Source organism: Gloeophyllum trabeum, assembly GCF_000344685.1.
Source record: "Gloeophyllum trabeum ATCC 11539 unplaced genomic scaffold GLOTRscaffold_00008, whole genome shotgun sequence".
Taxonomy (NCBI): domain Eukaryota; kingdom Fungi; phylum Basidiomycota; class Agaricomycetes; order Gloeophyllales; family Gloeophyllaceae; genus Gloeophyllum; species Gloeophyllum trabeum.
Window position 1 is genome coordinate 417,492 of NW_006920417.1, and position 16,916 is coordinate 434,407.

The window sequence follows — 16,916 nt, forward strand, 5'->3', positions numbered from 1 at the left end:
AGAGCCTTCCGCATGTCGAAAATCACGCATATAAAATGTACCAGCAGGGATGTCATGATACAGAAGATGCAACGTTGGTTTTGAATTTCTGATTTTCCAAATATCAAGTTCATTCGATAGAGGTAACGAGACCGCAAGTACATTTAACAAAAATGTACAACCAACGTTGCATCCGCTCGTTGATATAGATCAACTTTTATGAATCAAGTGACGCGTGAATGTGAACGTAGCACGCTGTAGGTTTTCTGGCAGTAAAGAGCAATTAACGACGCGTCCGAACGCGTCGCGGACGTGACAAGCTGTGACACCATCGCAAAAAGTGTCACACCAAATATCCTCGTCACTGTCCGGGCTCTCCTGCCGCAGCAGAAGCAGGTCCCTTCCCCTATGTTAGAACTGTAAAATCAACATAGTACATGAGATATATATTCAGCCTTTTACAGCTGTGATCCAGTACTTGCTTTGTCCATTAATTACACAGAGTTGTGCTTCCTGGAAATCAAGCTCATCTGTATCAAGAATAGGGAATGCACCCACTGGTGTGCACATATAGATATGTTCCAAATGTTTCTAAAGACAATACATAGCTTCCCTGAGCACTCCTTTGCCGACCTCGGTGAAATTGACCATCATTTCATCCCGATGGTGGTCAGCTCAGGAATAAGAAGAGACAGACATGTTTATATCTACTACAGTCTGTAATGGTAGAATACCCTTCTTGCTGGTTTACAATAGTGATATACATTGCTGATGCATGCATAAGGTGAAAATGGAGCAGAGGAATGCACAAGAATACGAGGGGATACTTGCGACCACCTTTCAGCCACAATCTGCTGACAAATCAACTCGCACTGGAACCGGGCGTTGCGCCTCCCCATTAACATGTCGGGGATTCGCCTCAAACGGCTCTGACGGAATCACTCCTGATACATCGTGGCCTGTACGAGTAGTTAGATCGTCAACTATTGCTCAGCATGCAGCGATATTGCCTGGTATCGACGTTCATGGGGCGTGCAGACATGATTTACGGGTAGCTCGCCTAAGAGTGGGCCCACTTGTAATAGTGGCCTGTAGCCTGGAACGCATTTGAAAAGGTCGGCATTATGTTTTCGGAAGCATTACAATAACGGAGGTCCAATACAAGAAGTCCTTTATGGTGATGAATCAAGCAAGATGAATGATAACAGATGTGGGGACGAACATAAGATAGGATACACTGGGGTTGTTAGCGCCGATTGGCCAAATGAACGTGCTTCAGATAGAACGCAGGAGTTTTCCACGGCTGGCGAACGTTTATACATCTGGTCATCACTGAAGTGCTTCGAGCCTCCTGGACAGTCCCTCCAGGAATGCCAAGCCGTCCTTCGTCACTGTCCGGCCGTTACTCCTATCCGTCAAGGCGCCGAAATCCTGCACCAGCTTGGCAAGTGCACGATTGTTAGTCGCCTTCTCCACTTCTTGTCTCAGCTTAATCAACTTGCTCATCCGTACGTGCTTCGGCTCCTGAGCCGAACTGTCGTGCGTATCAGAATTGCGAGAGGTCCTGAGAGGAGCGATGAATACGGAAGGGTCGGCGAGCTGTTTGTACAGGGCTTCCAAGAACGCAAACCCCTGCTTTGTGAGAGCCTTAGACGTATGAGTCTTGAGAACTGCCACGAAGTCAGCGACAAGAGCGGATAGTGCAGCGTTGTCGGACGCTTTTGTCACAGCTATTCTTAGAGAGGCGATCTGAGAAATCTTGGAAGTTTGATGCCTTGGGCGAGTATCCTCCGACGTCTCGCTGATTACGATGACTTCGTCCTTGGAGGGTGCTGCAGCCTTCTGTACCTCTGTGGCTGCGACGCCCTGCGTGGTAGGGCTTAGTATGTTCGTGCGATTGCCCAGAACAGGACGATTGCCCAGGTTAAGGTTCGCAAGATCGTGGAGAATTCTCTCAACCTCGTCTGGCGCATGGGAGGGACGCGGTTGTTTGGCAGGGGAACGAGGTACCTACATGAGAAAACGCATTAGTACCGTAAGGTCCGTCATCCAGCAGACTTACTTGGGTGACAGGAGCCGGTGGTGGCCATACGAAGCGGTCATCCCCTTGATAGCCATGTTCCAAGGCGAGCTCTCTGAATTCCTCGATCCACTTGGTATAATCCGGGCCCTCTGTGAAGTTGAGTCTTCTGCAATATCGGAGAAATTCCTCGAACTGTGCCGGAAGGCCTCTACACAGCTCTTCGGGGCGAGCTCTTCGCTTCTCGCGGATTATACGGTCGTGGGCTGCGTCGGTCTTGGGTACACCGTTACGTGTCCAGCTCAAGCCCCCCGGCGTCAAGAGATGAATTAGCATTAGGGCGCATGCTTCTAGGTCATCTCTTCGGGAGGGTACTGTCGGTCGGACGTACGTACGTACATGGTTAGTTATGGGTGCCGGCAGGAATTTGAATCACCTACCCTTCCCTCGGCAATGGACATTTACCGAACTGAACCAATAGTTGCCCACAAAACATCGTTTCTTGTCATCGTCGGATATGTGTCGTTTCGTTTTAGGATCCCTATAGCATTTAGAGAATCCGAAGTCGATCATGTAGATTGTTTCGTGATTGGGCGGTAATCCGACCACGCAGTTCCCCAGCTGAATGTCGCGGTGGAGAACACCTTTCGCGTGCATGAACTCTAGCCTGGCAATCTTGGAGGAAATCGAAGATAAGGCTTGCCAGATTAACAGGCGCACTCACTACTTGCATGGCGATCTGGCACACACTTCCCAGGTCCATAACAGCTTTCCCGCTCTGCCTGTATAGGCTGTCCAAACTTGGGCCGAGCAAGTCAATGACGAGGTAGTCCCAAGGTCCTTCTATACCAGAAGCCCACAGTGTGGGCATACCTTTCCCTCCTTGGATGTGAGGGTATATATGTCGTTCGTAGCGATTCGTGGGGCATTCGTGGTTCTTGTCCTGTATCTTGAGCGCCTTGACCTCTTGAGTATGCACATTGCGAGCCTTGAAGATAGCCCCTATTCAGCAGCATAAGTCTCGGCAAAAACTACACAGGGAAAAGAAAAACCAGAAAAGCCAGAGCCTAGCTTGTCTCCCAGCTGCCAATTAGCAATAACCCAGGGATAGAGTGGGGGCATCTTGTACTGCTGTAGGACGGTTGGGCAGGATCGTCGGAGAATGTGTGAAGCAGCAGATCAATTGTGTGTCGAGCAGGCCTATAGAAACATAGAAGTTTTTGCGATATTCGGCTTGTTGGTCGCTGTTGGTGGCTCGCTCACGAACCACAGCGCCTGCGCGTCTTATATGATCACGTGACTGGAACGCGTTGGTCAGGTGAGCTATCGGATAATTGCCAGCCAATGACATTGACCATTTCCAAAATGGTTTAACGGTGGCTGGTCCTAGCTGGTCCTCCACAAATCCCTCCAGCCACCACCTACATAACTTCATCTGACCTTGAGCCAATCTATTGAGTATACAGCAGGCGGGCCGCTTCTTCTGTCTCATTCTTCTGGCGGCGCGGAAGACTGAATCATAAATCCACCTTTCGGGTGATCAAAGCGACGCCTGAGCTGCCAAGACGCACTAGCCATGGCTGACAATGGCGGAAGGTCCGCCATCTGACCGTCTCTCGTGCGCGCGTCGGAGATACCCTGGAGCATTGTCGCTAGCCTCTATGCGTGATGGTGCTGCTACGAACAAGATGCGCCGCAGAATAAAAACCGCGTTTTCCTCAGATGATATGAGCCCCAGCACAGATCTTCGCTTCCTGCGCCATGGCTTCTTCACCTCGTAAGCTGACGGGCGACGCCGACCTCATGGAGGACGTCAAAGAAGACGTCGAACACATCCAGTACGCTAAGCCCTTGCACTCCTCCCGCAAGACACCGGAAGAGCGACAAGAGGCTTTGACGCAGGCTCTGGCTATCGACCCAGGCGTTGCGCCATGGAGCTTGAGGGCAATGCAAGTAAGCTACCTGGCGATAAGTCTGTATCCTCCTACGGGGGCTAATTACTTCCAATCGAGATGTATTGGATCGTCCTCGTCACCTGCTTCTGTTCAGGCGATAACGGCTTTGACGGCACTGTCCGTAATACTCGTGCTGTTAAGGAACCTATAAGACTGACGTTCAGACAGGTGATGGGCGGTATTAATAGCATGAAGCAATACCAAACTTATTTCGGGATGTCCTCCTCTGGTGCAAAAACCGGGATTGTATTCGGTATATTCACGATGTACGTACTTCGAGAGGTTTGCTCTCGGTAATATGCTGAACACCTATCGATTTAGTGGTTCTCTCTGGTGAGTATCACTTCGATTGATCCGGACACCAATATTCAACACGAAGCGACGATGTAGCGGCGTAATACCCGCTGGTACGTCGTTTCCTGTACCAACAGCCCTGCATATTAAGCATACGACGGGAATATCTAGCCATCCTGCCGGATAAATTCGGAAGACGTTTCTGCATGTTCTTTGGCAATACGATCCTCATGTAAGATGGATCACCTGCTGTTTGCCATCCATGTGCTCACAATACGAGCGCAGTGTCGGAGCCATCATCACTGGGCTTTCCACGAACAGGAGCATGTTTATTGGTGGCCGATTTCTTACTGGTACGCCTTCTTTTTTCCCTCCTTCCTACCGCTATAATTCCTCTTAAATTGCAGGGATGGGTTCGGCTTGTGCCAATTCCGCGGCAAAGTCCTATCTAGGCGAAATCACTCCTCCCCAGACTAGAGGTCTCTTTCTAGGTTTCTTGAATTCTTTGTAGGTTTGATTCCATTAGAGGCCGGCATTAGACTTGATTGCGCTGACCACCGACCAACGCACAAGCTACTATGTCGGGCAAATGACCGCCACGGGAATGATGGTTGCGACCGGCAAATATCGGAGTGAATGGGCTTGGAGGCTTCCACTCTTTGTACAGGTGAGACTCAAGCTGCAAATGACATGACGAGGCCTTCTGAACCCTTGCCGTATGTCATAGATAGTTCCGGCTGCCTTGAACGTGATTTTTGTTTTCCTCGTACCAGAATCGTGAGTGACTACATTCTTTTCCTCAGTGTCGGATAGAAGACATGGTTTGTCCGCTGCAGACCTCGGTGGCTGTACAGCCAAGACAAAAAGGAGCGGGCGATCAAGATTCTGGCAAGACTCCACTCGCGCACAGGAGATGTAAAATCACCCTTGGTACAGCTAGAAGTGGAAGAACTGGAAGAGAAGATCCAACTCGACGGAAGCGACAGTACGTGCTCTCGTACGAGCCTTGATCTGCGATGCTGATAATTGGCATGCTACTAGAGCGATGGTGGGATTTCCGTCCTCTTTTCCGCTCCTCTGCGGATCGGTACAGGTCAGGAATGGTGATCCTTATGGGTAAGATTATTACAGTCATCCGCCTAGTGTAAGTGACGTTCATGTCCTCGGAACAGGCACATTTGGGCAATTATCTGGGAATGGCTTAATCACGTACTTCCTTCCGGTGTTACTCAAGAATGCAGGTATTACGAGCCAAAACAAACAACTTACACTCAACTTTGTGAATTCCGTCACATCTTATGTCGGGGCGTTGACGGTGCGGATATAATATCTGATACATTGTGAAACTGGCACCTATTGGATCGTTGATTCATATAGGGTTCCGCCTGTATTGATAGATTCGGTCGGAGAGCATTGCTTTTGTCGGCCACGTCCTTGCTCGTTGTGATCCTCGCCATAGTCAGCGCACTGTTGAGTCAAAGTGGCAATGTGGAGAGATCCAATGCCGGGATATCCTTTATTTATTTGTTCATGGTAGTATTCTCCTTTGGTTGGACGCCCATGTAAGCCAATAATGCCTTGTAAGGGTCAAGCACTGACCACGAACTTCTGTAGGCAAGGAGTATACTCAGCCGAAGTGTTGAGCTACGAGGCGAGAGCCAAAGGGCTTGCATTCCTGAATCTCGTGACACAAGCGGCGTCGTGCATAAACACCTTCGCGTGAGTAGCTACTGAGAGACATGGCAAAGGTTCCTGACGCTGCGTCCCAACCTAGCCTGCCCGTAGCTTTGGAGCGAATAGGCTGGAAAGGTATGTGGATTGTGCATGAGATATCGTTCGCAGCCGCAAACCGTTCTGGCAGTCTATTTGGTCTTCCTTTTCTGGGACTTGTTCGAAGTCGCCATAGTCTACTTCTTCGTGGTCGAAACGAAAGGCTTGACCCTTGAAGAGATTGATGAAGTCTTCGCACAGCCCAACCCACGGAGGTATAGCGTGGAACATGGTTTTAAGTTCAACGCAACCTCCCGCGAGTCGCAGGCCTGAAGCAGACACCGGTAGGATGCCCGTTAGGTTCCAGTTTCTGAAGCAGGATATGATCTGTTTGATTTTATCTCTTGTATACACTCGACCTCTTACACAGGGCTACAAATTTTGTACTAGTAAAGACAGTCAACCTGAAGCCTTGCTACGTTCGAGTAAGGTTCAGTTATACAACGATCGGATCTCAAATGAAAGTATGAAAGAAGCGAGTTTTGTGAGACGACAACAGACTGCGATGCTTCTCTTTAACGCCAGGTGTCATTTTCGGTCACGGAGCCGCTGGCTGGAGTAGTTATGCTGTTGTTGGGATCGGATTCCCAGGTGACAGCTCCGTTGTTCTTGCGAATATACTTATACTGAATGGCAGTGCTCGCGGGTAAATTCACGGTAACTGGGATGATCACAGTTAGCATCTGTTGTAAACACAACAGGAGAAATACACGCACTGCTCCAGGTCGGGTAGTTGGCGGACGAGAGCAAGAGGGCGTTGTCGGGAGACCAGTTACTCAGAGCGTCAACCGAGCCAGTGATGTAGATGTTTTCTGTGGTGTCTGTTAAGTCGTCGCTTCTTACAGAGAAGCATTACCAGAAGAGCTTACCGCCCCAAACCGTTTGGGCGTTCACGTTGAACGTCACGGCGACAGTCGATCCTCCGCCTCCACCACTGTTGCTGGAGCACGAGGTCGGCACAGTCAAACCTACCGCGCCCCAGCCGGCGAACTGAGTATTATTCCTCGCTTCAAACGCGGTCAATGCGGATGCATAGCTCCATGTCAAGTCAACAGCGCTGACGGGAGAGCCGTTGCTCCTGCTGAACTGCTCAGCGAGGCCACCGTTGGACGGCGTGTACTGGGCGTTGATAGCGACGAATCCATCCGCGAAGCTCTTAATGGCGGAGGTCAGAGTCGTGTAAGTGGTGGAGCTCGAAGCGTAAGTGCCGGCAGTGACACTAGAGGAGAACTGCTGGAAGAAGGGGAGGGAGATGGAGGTGACATTGAGGGAGCCCTGAGCAGCCCAGACATTGAGGGCGTCATAGAGCTGCTCGGCGACGGCGAACGTAGTGAGGTACCATGGGTTCCCGCCCTGGTAGCTGTCTTCCGGGTAGCGACCAGTGGCGACAGCGGCGTTAGAGGCAATACCGCTGTTGATGGAGTAGACAGAACGGAAGGAGTCGACGTAAACCTTCAGATTCGAGAGGGCTTTGTCGGAGCAGGGCTGGAAGGTCGTGGCATCGCAGCCCGCGCTGGGGTCGTAAGTGTGGATGGATGCCAAGAGGGTGTTGGCGTCCTTGCCGGACCGACCACCGCCAGTGTTAGCGGTGATATATCCGGAAGTGGGGTTCCAGTAAGACTGTATTCAAGATTCAGCTCTCATACAGAACTGGATGCGCTCTCAATGCTGACCTGCAAAAAGCAAAGTAGATTCGCCGCTTGGGTTGTGTAGCTGCTGACCGAGGAGGTCTGACCGATCTTGGTAGCGAAGGCTGCGCCTTCGCGCAAGGCACGGTGCTGCACTGCAGTGGTGAAGAACGAGGAAGAGTTCACTTCTTCCCAGAGGTCGAAGGTGGTCTGGTTCCAGTACTGAACGACGTAGTTGAGATCGTTCTGGATGATCGGCCACAGCGTACTGGTAACCCAGGTCGTGTTCCCGTTTGACAAGAGCCAGTTACCGTAGGTGATCAAAGCAGTCGCACGGAGCGCAGGTCCGTCTGTGATTTCGAATTCAGTCATGAAATAGGCAGGTAGACATCATACATACCGCGCTGGGGTCGACCCCATGCACCGGTGAATGCAGTTTCATCGACATTGAATTTTGGCTCTCCCAAGCCGCCGGTAGTAAGAGTGCCGCTGGGATTAGAGACCTGCTGAATGTTGGCCTCGGCAATAACGAAACTGTCTATCAGAGACCTCAGCGAACTCGTGCTGTCGATACCAGTGGTGTACTGATCAATGAGAGACTTGAAAACGAGTGACGAGTCACGCGTCCAAGTGTACCAATAGTCGGGATCCGACTTGCTGGGGCTAGCCACCACCACGCCGGCCTATGTGAAGGACCACATCAGACATTGCGCTGGCTTGGACGAGAGTAATGTCACTCACGGCTGCACCAGAGGCCTTTGAGCCGTTCGGCCCAATGTTGGCAAGGACGCCGGCCTTTGCTATGGGGCCTTCGCTGCCGACATAACTGTCGACTGACTGAGCGAGGACTGTCCCCAGAAGCCCGAGAGCACAGACTAGGAAGCGGTACATCTTGTGGACGGAGAACAGGGTGTTAGGCAGGGTACCCCCCGCTGTATTTATATCCGAGGCAAAGAATACACTGCTGTTGACGGCTGCGAACGATATAAACTTAGGCAGCTGAGAAGACGCCGTAGCACATGCAAGGGAGTCTTGGGACCAACCTGATCCTCGTGTAACATCTTAAGGGACGTAACACTGGATGACTTCCCGTAACACTAAATCCTTATTTTCCCTATTTCTAAGGTGTTGTCAGCAAAGTGGTCACACCGAGTGATCGATTTTGATGGGATAAATATGGAGAAATAGAGATGGTCTCTAAACCGTGAGGACTCTTCGCTGCTGCGAGATGCAGAACGCTGCTGGAGCAAAGAAGCACGAGATCCATCCAAATATGGAGGCGCTCACGAGGCATCAATGCTAGCCGACGCTAAGTGAGTGTTAGCCGACTCTAAGCGAGGATTTAGAGACGTTCAGCAGTTTACAGAGGGGTAGGGACCCCTCTGTAAAGTCCAGGATTTAGAGACGCCTTTGCTTGACGACTGCCATCAACAAAACGTTACCATGGAAAGCGTGACAATTCGGCATCTCGGCACAATCACATCGGGGCCAGATTTTAGGGATTTAGGGACGAAATTTTAGAAAAAAATAGCGATTTAGCGTTACGGGAAGTCATCCACTCACTCAGTGCCTTGGATTGCGAGATCTTCCGATGGGAGCAAAGGACGGTCGTTAACCACAGTCTGATGCCGAACTTGGTTGTCGAACGGTACCGACGACCGCACCTCGCATCGAGCGATGGAAGCCATGGGCGGGACCGAGCCCGACGTCCCTTTGGCTTTCACATTGCCCGATATAGCCCTGCATAGTGTCGTTTCACCGCAGTCTTTAAGATTAAAGTCAGGCTGCAACACCTTGCAAATACACTTCAACGCAGGCGAGGATAAGCCCCGGGGACTATCCAAGAAGCGTGAGGGTCAAAGCGGATCCGAGGTCAAGAGAGAATCGAGATGCCATTGACAACGACGCTAAGCCACTGATGCCACCCCCGAGGGGAAAAGAAGCCAAGGGCTTCTCTCCTCATTGATCCCGACAGATCCAACGGACATCATCTTGACTGCGCTTAGAATCCCGCGATTCGAATATCGGCCGATAACTTGCACTCTTTGCTATATCAAGTAGAAATCGTAAGAAATCACGTCGGGGTGTACATGGTTATTCAACCATTAGACGTGGGACGGAAATCAGGTTCTGTGGTTGCAACCGCGCTCAACGCAAGACGTCATCGTGGCAGACCAATAGCAGTTTGCAGACTTTTGCAGAAGACGCGTTTGGCGCTGAAGCGCTGAAGGGCCGTCCCCGACTAGCGCATGCTGCATCTTCGCGGTCCCTGAGAGGGTTGATCATGATGCTCAGACGACAGTTACCCATGTCTCAAGCTTATAGCAGACGTCTACAATCTACCTAATGTGCCAATACACCGAGATGGCGACGCCTCGCGGGACCCGGACGCTGAGACGCTAACCCTTCGCGCGACATCGCTGCCCCAGAAAGCCGTCCGACGGCAGTTCAGTTGCTGACCCATTTTTCACAGCGCAGACTTGGGTCAGAAAAGCGTTGGTCTCAAGCTGACTACGCTGCAGCTTACCACCACCGAGGCGGAAAGCAAGCCATGTGATTTATGGTCGGCAAGGAGAATCTCTCAAGTGCGCTTGAGCTTGAGATATGTGACGGCTCATGCAGCCTGCGCCCAGGGCCTTCGCCGGGAGTGGGAATATCGATCCTCAAAATACCGCCCACGATCTTGGACTTTGGGGGGGGGGGGGCGCCTTACCTACACTCTCGGCCGCTGACTGATGCGCATGAGATCTTGATATACTTCTTTCTCAGCGAGCTGTAGATTTGTGGGGTGGCCATCCACATAGGGAAAGCGAGCCTGGCTTTGACCCTCTTGCTCATCGACATGGGTCGTAATTCCCGGAGGTAACGATGCCTGTCTGCCAAACTGCACCCGTCGCTCTGCATCAAATGATTTATTCCAGCGCGAGAGCCGGTCAGAATTTCTACCAAGGAAAGCGACGTGCTCATCATATCATGTGCGTTCACGATCTCCCTATCTGTAGGTATGTAGGTACGTCGCAGCGATGTCCCGATGGTGCTCAAAACGCTCTGCCTCGACCTCAGACCCGCCAATGAAAATGCAAAGGAGGCGGAGGGGCTGGTCGAGATCAAAGTCTAGAGCGCGCGCGCGTCGCCTCTCGGCGGGATAGGATGCATCCCTGGTGTGTCTGCCCATTAACCCGTTGAGAGTATCATGGCAAGGCGAACGTAGGCCCGTGACAGCGGTGCATCCGATTAAAGTGCTAAAGAGTCACGGCTCGACGTCTCCAGAATTTCTGGGTTCGCTTCTCTGATATGTCGTTGCAGGTGCATGCTCTCCGTGCCCAGCGTTGCCGCACAACAATAGAAGTTAGCTCTTATCCGGTAGCAGGTATGTTCTTTTGCTCTGGCTCGACTGTCGGATATCCTTGCTGGGATATCCGGCCGCCGATTCTTGTGGCACTCGTGGCTAACCGGCCAGCGTTGAAGTTGCCTTGCTCCGGACAGATTCCAGGAATCTTATGCTGGTCGGCACGACGGCCTCCATTACATGCAGCAAGCGTCACATTCAAACTCAAGACCGCGCCCACCGGTAATGGCCCCATTCCCCGACTGGGGCGGAGGGGTTGGGTTAACACGTATCGACACCATATCGCCGTTGCATGTCCCCATCGGACGTCCCCTTCACCATTCGCACGTTCCGCGCAGGCGGGCGGGTGACGGGGAAGGTATACCTGCACGCTAAATTCCATACAGATGAGACCCGTGCTTGTGGTCTCCCACCTTAATCGAAGTCGATATCCGCTACCGACTTCGCACAACCGTTGACAAGTCCGCGTCCGTCGCGCATTCGATGCCTCCTTCATGCAGCACATCGGGTCCGTTCGCGGATGATCATAGGGTTCAAAAATGTATGCTTCCGTGATTTCTGCCGCTGCGATGTGCGGGCTTTGCGAGTGCTCGTCAAAACGTCTGAAGAGTTGGCTTCTACTCTCTGGCATAATATATGGGACCGGTCCGATAATACCCTTACCGCTTCCCTGTGTAATGCCTTGTCATTTCGCGGCCACGCATGACACAACCTGTGCAAAGGTAACAGCGAATAGCTAACGGTGGAGCTGACGAGTTTCCCATTCGAGTCTCTAGGGCTCCATACACATCTTGCAATTAGTCCTGTGAGCTTCGAGCAAGGGCCACAATCGTCTGCACAGGCATGAACGTCGAACCCTGCATGACCAATGATGATCTTCGGCGTATCATGCATAGCTAACTCATCGATGACACCATGTGGACAGGAGAAAACTCTATGACAGGAGAGTTGCGGACGGTGCACGTACACTATTTCACTGGAATGCAGATATGTGTGTAGTAATTGTACATGTGGGCATGCAAAGAATGTGTGGACTTCTACTCCCCGCTACGTTCGCTAGCCAAGCTAACACGATGGTAGTTCCCTCCGTTACCGGAGTGTAGGACGCATCACTTGAATGACATCCGTGAGATATCGAGTCGAGTTAACAATGCTCTCCATGCTCCTGGGTCCAGTTTAGTATCGTTGCATGGCTTTGAAGCGTCAGGGAGGGGTGAATGGCATTGGCAGCGCTATGCAGAAGACACGGAGAGAAACTGAGGCAGGGAACACAAATGACACATACATAACTTGATATGTCGACTTCCTTGCAGCATTAGCCTAGGAGACCATCATATGCCGTCCATCACGGACGGCAGTTGAGTCGCAAGTTCCAAACTCATCTTACTGACGATGCATCAGCATTATCGGAACAGATATCAAATAGGGTCCGGTCTCAACAGATGTGTCCTGCAGACTCCAAGCCCCTCAAGCAACTAGCCCGATACATCAACTGATTCTCAGAGGACGCACCAACTCGTGATTCTCTCATATGTGCAGACATTCCTGGACGTCAGCGAAGACGAACAACTCACAAACGAAATGATTGGACTACTCCAGCTCCTGTGAGCATGAAAGAGTTGTATTTCTGCAAAGCACAACTGAGCAATATGCTCTGCGTGACCTGCGTCGAGCCCGAATGCGAACGTCATAATGAAAGCAGAGTAGCCTCGCCATATTTTAGAGAGCGCATGGAGCATACCGAGGTGAGAGATAAATCATGCGATATCCATGGACCACATGCCCGACCAGCGAAACACATCTACTCCTCGTCCTCCTCAGCCTCCTCCTCTTCTTCCTCCTCCTCTTCCTCTTTCTCCTGCTCCACTACAGCAGTGGCAATTCGGTCCAGATCCCGCATGCCGTCTTGGCTTATCCGACGGCCCCCGTTGTCTGTCTGCTCCAAAACGCCAATCTTCTCGAGGGCCTGGCAGACCTTGCGCTGTACGGAGGCAGAACAGTCTGCGTGGTGGGAGGGGCGGTTACCGCGTCGGTTGCGACCACCGTGGAGTTTCGTTAATGCGCCAATACCGACGTCTTTGCGGAGGTAGATGTGTCTTGCAACGGCAGCTGGAGTGCAAGGTACAGGTAAAGCTTTGAGTCATGACGAGAAGAGCAACATTCCGAACCTGCACGGACGTAGAACCAGTCAGGGTCATAGGGTGCAAGTTCCTTGAAGGGGCCAGTCTTGACAATGTCCACCCATGTAGGGACCTCAAGCTTTCCCGCCCGCTTGAGGTGCGAAGCGTATGCTGCGATGAATGTATCGGGGCTATCGAGCCGGTCATTGACGCTTTCCGCACGGGCATTAGGAGTAGCACTTACGCGACGTCTCGTACACCTGGCATTTTGAGTTAGAGGGCGAATGTCTTGAGGACTGGCGGGAACGTCGGGCGCGTCGATGGCGGGGGTACGGGACTAATTAGAGTTCACTGGGAGGCTGGGCTCCTGTGCAGTTCTGTGGTTACATAAGCAGTCCAAGAAGACTAGCCAAATGAGTCTACTGTGGACTTCTCTGTGGACCGTCGTTGCCACGCCATTGTGACGACAGAAGTCGATCGCGTGAGCGCGACGAAGTGCCTGGCCGGCCAGGCAGCCGCCAAGTTAGATGCCTCTCGACTACCATCCTCCACTGCGGCTGTCGACGGGAAAAGTTTATCTGGCGTCGACAATGGGCGGTCGAATCATACAGCCACATCTTTACGATACGCAGCGGGATACGAGGCGCGGTAAAAAGACAGTGCCCACCCCGCCAATCAACCGTCTGCCACCGGAGATCCTGGCAGAACTCTTCGTATCATGCGCTGCCGTCCATCCGTACGCACCAGCTACTATCTCGCGCGTCTGCAAACGGTGGCGAGACATTGTCTCGGACTGGCCACGCGTGTGGTACCATCTGTTTCTGGATGAAGAAGAGAGAGGGATCAGGTCGTTGCAGAGACAATGCGAACTCTGGGCGGCCCATTCATCACCGCTCACCTTCGACGTCGAGATCAACATGGCGCATGTCGACGTGATGCTCGCCGTTCTCTCTCCACTCATACCGCATATAGCCCGATGGCGCTCGTTCAAGGTCCAGGGCAACTGGATAGAACACATACAGATGTCGAATATACCGGGCCGTACGGAGGACGAACCGCTGGCGTTGGAGAGAATAGACATATTTATTGATGAAGACATGAAGGACGAAGTAGCAAGGGCGCCCTTTCGACCTACCCGAGACACCTTCCAGTTCATCGAGGGGCAGTTCTCGATGCAGCTATACATGAGCACCCTGCCTGAACGTTATTTCCTAGAGCCTATGCAGGTCACCACTCTTATCATACAGGATAATTCCGACGTAATCCACCCCGTCAAACTGCTCAAGCTCCTCACTGCTTTCCCCCAACTGCAAACGCTCCGAGTGGCCGGCTGGCCGCAGACCGAGATGTATGATTACACCTCCGCGCCCGTGGTCTCTCTACCTCATTTGGTCGAACTGGCTTTGCGGGGCCTGTTATCTACTCGAGCCCTCCTTTCCCATCTCCACGCACCCTCGCTCAGAGAACTCAACCTTGGTCTGCTCAATGTCGACCATCGGCTCTCCGACGAGTTTGACTATGAATCGGGCGATAGCGAAGACGAGGCTCAAGATTACTCCCAGTCGCCCTCGAGCGATCACGCCACAGGCATGGGCCTACGCAGCCTCATCAGGCGCTGCAATCCACCCCTCGAGCTACTCTATATGGATTACGCGGATATGCGGACGAAGGACTTCCAATGGTGCTTCGACCGCTTGCCGAAGCTGCAGATTTTTGGAATTGTCGCGTCCGACATGTCTGACAATGTGATCAGACTGCTCGCGCCGTATCGCGAGAGCGACGAAGGGGAGGGGGTGGAAATGCGATTGCGCTTGCCGTCATTGAAGACTCTGGTCTTGCGCAATTGTCAACGTCTATCGGGGGAAGCGGTTGTGGATACTCTAAGGTCACGCGTTCAATACACGGACCAGCCTAGATGGAAAGTCACTCTATCCACTTTACAGCACGTCCAGATTGCCAACTGCGACGGTGTGCGAGATCCATACATACAGACATTGCGGGACATTCTAGGCCCGCGCTTGACACCTTAATCTTTTTCTTTCGTGCGTCGCCTTACTTTCAGACGATACTCTAGATGTATCATGCTTAATTATCTTGGGCGCAGCCATTTTGTATCTCATACCTGCTATTGTACCATCTTGTATCGACTATCTTGGACTATACCCGCTGAAATAACAATGACCGTGGTCAGTACGGCATCTTTCGCACGTCCGCTAAGTCATTCGCACCTCGGCACAACTTCGCCTCTGGCAGGGCTCGAGCAAACACGCAGACTACCACGTTAGTCGCCCCACGTCCACGGAGCCGCAACCATAATGGCTCCTTATCATCTGACTCGACCGCCTAGCTGCATACAATTTCAGATAAGTACGGAGCGATTCGACTGCCATGAGCATATCCACCACACAATCAGCCCACATACACATGTTCGAGACAGACCGTGTAATCCTACGCGCAGCCCAGGAGGCAGACTTCGACTTCCTGCTCGCGATGTACAACGACGCGACGATCCAGCGCTTCATGGACAGCGCCCCCATCGCGCCCCTCCGGGCCTCCTACAAGGAGGAGATCAAGAAGCGGCACGAGACAGCCGTCGTCGGCGCCGTGCTCGAGCACAAAGAGACGAGGGAGCCCATGGGCGAGTGCCGGCTGTGGATGTTCAGCCAGAAGAACCGCGAGGCGGAGGTCTCGATGTGCCTCGCGCCCGAGTGGCAGAATAGGGGCTTCGGCGCGGAGGTGCTGCGGTTCCTGGTGCGGTACGCGTTCGAGGGGCTGGGCGTGCATCGCGTGAGCTTGAGCGTGTTCGAGGGGAACGGGAGGGCTAGGAGGATGTACGAGAAGGTGTGAGTGCCATTCGCACATCGGTATGGTATGGGCCGATTGAATATCGCCGGACGCATTCTGGCTTTGGCAGAGGATTCATCGAGGAGGGTAGGTCGCGGAAGAGCAATTGGGTGGACGGCCATTGGGAAGACCTGATCATGATGGGCATGTTGGAGAGCGAGTGGGGGTCTTGGAGAAGTTCCGCGAATTGAGTAGACGTTTGAAGCAACGGCTTATGGTTAGGGTTTCGCCTTGGACTTCGCAGTCCAGCAAGTACTGACATTCTTACCTACTCTTACCTGTACAAGCACAGACAAGCACCCTCAGGAAATGCGAATGCCTGACCACTTGTGGCGCCACAGGAGCGCGTGGCCCGAGTTCATTCTCCTGATCAATTGAAACTGCGTTCCTGTCATTTCGGGCAAGCATGCGGGCGATAAGAGAGCTGATACCGTGACGTAGAGCTGCGATAAGGTTCTATATCACTGCGGCGCCTACTTATTCCGCTGGCTTTACGCGTTTCCTGCCTTATTAGGCAGGTGGGGCTCGGCGGTTCCCGGGTATTCCCACGCCTCGCGCGACGCGTCGACGCGTCGCCTGTCCCGCTCGTTCCCCGGCGGCTGCACCTCCCCGGGGGTGTTTTTGCTCTCCTGCAGTAGATAGAAGTTGATGTATATTACCAAAATGCGTGTAACTATGGATAATGTACTCAAAAAGTCGCTCTATGTAGTCCGTTTAGCCCCCAAGAGCCGGGGAGGCCTGCTGCAAGCGGAAAAGCACTCATATTTACCGCATAAGTGCTCGAAAGCGCGGCATAAGCAGCATAAGCGTTTATTTCGGTGGATTTACGCCGATTTACAGGATTTACGGCCACGTGATGCCTGGATTTACGGGCACGTCACGCCCTCCGTACAATCACATCAAGGCGCCGCCGCTTCGCGCCGCGTTCCCGAGCGCTTCTCCCCATCAAACCCCGAG

General features: G+C 52.5%; 7 protein-coding genes across 7 annotated transcripts; 3 read left to right on the top strand and 4 right to left on the bottom strand.

The window, feature by feature from the left end:
• Positions 1-1,083: 1,083 nt before the first annotated feature.
• GLOTRDRAFT_116415 (kinase-like protein) lies at positions 1,084-3,246 on the bottom strand. Its single transcript, XM_007868641.1, has 5 exons — positions 3,052-3,246; positions 2,724-3,001; positions 2,440-2,674; positions 2,042-2,373; positions 1,084-1,989 (listed from the first exon to the last, which is right to left on the bottom strand). Exons 1-5 carry the CDS (start codon positions 3,119-3,121, stop codon positions 1,309-1,311), a joined length of 1,596 nt encoding a protein of 531 aa, XP_007866832.1. The 5' UTR covers positions 3,122-3,246; the 3' UTR covers positions 1,084-1,308.
• Positions 3,247-4,454: 1,208 nt separating this feature from the next.
• On the top strand, positions 4,455-6,291 carry GLOTRDRAFT_77119 (MFS general substrate transporter; the record flags this gene model as incomplete). Its single annotated transcript, XM_007868642.1, has 12 exons — positions 4,455-4,480; positions 4,534-4,601; positions 4,656-4,755; positions 4,822-4,909; positions 4,976-5,025; positions 5,085-5,233; positions 5,290-5,364; positions 5,421-5,563; positions 5,626-5,810; positions 5,863-5,967; positions 6,023-6,057; positions 6,110-6,291. The coding sequence occupies 12 exons, from the start codon at positions 4,455-4,457 to the stop codon at positions 6,289-6,291; spliced, it is 1,206 nt and encodes a 401-aa protein (XP_007866833.1).
• Positions 6,292-6,333: 42 nt separating this feature from the next.
• GLOTRDRAFT_61700 (glucoamylase) lies at positions 6,334-8,704 on the bottom strand. The gene is made up of 7 exons (XM_007868643.1): positions 8,690-8,704; positions 8,388-8,636; positions 8,047-8,329; positions 7,692-7,996; positions 6,888-7,638; positions 6,735-6,830; positions 6,334-6,679 (listed from the first exon to the last, which is right to left on the bottom strand). The coding sequence occupies exons 2-7, from the start codon at positions 8,535-8,537 to the stop codon at positions 6,534-6,536; spliced, it is 1,731 nt and encodes a 576-aa protein (XP_007866834.1). The 5' UTR covers positions 8,538-8,636; positions 8,690-8,704; the 3' UTR covers positions 6,334-6,533.
• A 1,655-nt stretch (positions 8,705-10,359) lies between these two features.
• On the bottom strand, positions 10,360-11,500 carry GLOTRDRAFT_94022 (uncharacterized protein; the record flags this gene model as incomplete). Its single annotated transcript, XM_007868644.1, has 3 exons — positions 10,360-10,588; positions 10,661-10,813; positions 11,100-11,500. The coding sequence occupies 3 exons, from the start codon at positions 11,498-11,500 to the stop codon at positions 10,360-10,362; spliced, it is 783 nt and encodes a 260-aa protein (XP_007866835.1).
• A 1,032-nt stretch (positions 11,501-12,532) lies between these two features.
• On the bottom strand, positions 12,533-13,427 carry GLOTRDRAFT_116418 (40S ribosomal protein S19). The gene is made up of 3 exons (XM_007868645.1): positions 13,360-13,427; positions 13,164-13,306; positions 12,533-13,104 (listed from the first exon to the last, which is right to left on the bottom strand). The coding sequence occupies exons 1-3, from the start codon at positions 13,380-13,382 to the stop codon at positions 12,797-12,799; spliced, it is 474 nt and encodes a 157-aa protein (XP_007866836.1). The 5' UTR covers positions 13,383-13,427; the 3' UTR covers positions 12,533-12,796.
• Positions 13,428-13,705: 278 nt separating this feature from the next.
• Positions 13,706-15,312, top strand: GLOTRDRAFT_77128 (uncharacterized protein; the record flags this gene model as incomplete). The annotated part of the gene is made up of 1 exon (XM_007868646.1): positions 13,706-15,312. The coding sequence occupies one exon, from the start codon at positions 13,706-13,708 to the stop codon at positions 15,143-15,145; it is 1,440 nt and encodes a 479-aa protein (XP_007866837.1). The 3' UTR covers positions 15,146-15,312.
• A 323-nt stretch (positions 15,313-15,635) lies between these two features.
• On the top strand, positions 15,636-16,150 carry GLOTRDRAFT_42899 (acyl-CoA N-acyltransferase; the record flags this gene model as incomplete). The annotated part of the gene is made up of 2 exons (XM_007868458.1): positions 15,636-15,958; positions 16,030-16,150. The coding sequence occupies 2 exons, from the start codon at positions 15,636-15,638 to the stop codon at positions 16,148-16,150; spliced, it is 444 nt and encodes a 147-aa protein (XP_007866649.1).
• Between the last annotated feature and the right edge of the window lie 766 nt (positions 16,151-16,916).

What these genes read in the sequence shown, in the direction of transcription:
- GLOTRDRAFT_116415 (XM_007868641.1), bottom strand. Translation starts at nt 3,121, where the DNA reads ATGCCCCCACTCTATCCCTGGGTTATTGCTAATTGGCAGCTGGGAGAC. An exon ending in GCTAGGCTCTGGCTTTTCTG is followed by an intron (nt 3,002 to 3,051) that starts GTTTTTCTTTTC and finishes GCTGCTGAATAG; the next exon opens with GGGCTATCTTCAAGGCTCGC. An exon ending in GCCAGATCGCCATGCAAGTA is followed by an intron (nt 2,675 to 2,723) that starts GTGAGTGCGCCT and finishes ATTTCCTCCAAG; the next exon opens with ATTGCCAGGCTAGAGTTCAT.
- GLOTRDRAFT_116418 (XM_007868645.1), bottom strand. Translation starts at nt 13,382, where the DNA reads ATGCCAGGTGTACGAGACGTCGC. An exon ending in CCAGGTGTACGAGACGTCGC is followed by an intron (nt 13,307 to 13,359) that starts GTAAGTGCTACT and finishes CCGGCTCGATAG; the next exon opens with CCCCGATACATTCATCGCAG. An exon ending in CTGGTTCTACGTCCGTGCAG is followed by an intron (nt 13,105 to 13,163) that starts GTTCGGAATGTT and finishes CTTGCACTCCAG; the next exon opens with CTGCCGTTGCAAGACACATC.
- GLOTRDRAFT_61700 (XM_007868643.1), bottom strand. Translation starts at nt 8,537, where the DNA reads ATGTACCGCTTCCTAGTCTGTGCTCTCGGGCTTCTGGGGACAGTCCTC. An exon ending in CGCCCAAACGGTTTGGGGCG is followed by an intron (nt 6,831 to 6,887) that starts GTAAGCTCTTCT and finishes CAGACACCACAG; the next exon opens with AAAACATCTACATCACTGGC. An exon ending in CAACTACCCGACCTGGAGCA is followed by an intron (nt 6,680 to 6,734) that starts GTGCGTGTATTT and finishes TGATCATCCCAG; the next exon opens with TTACCGTGAATTTACCCGCG.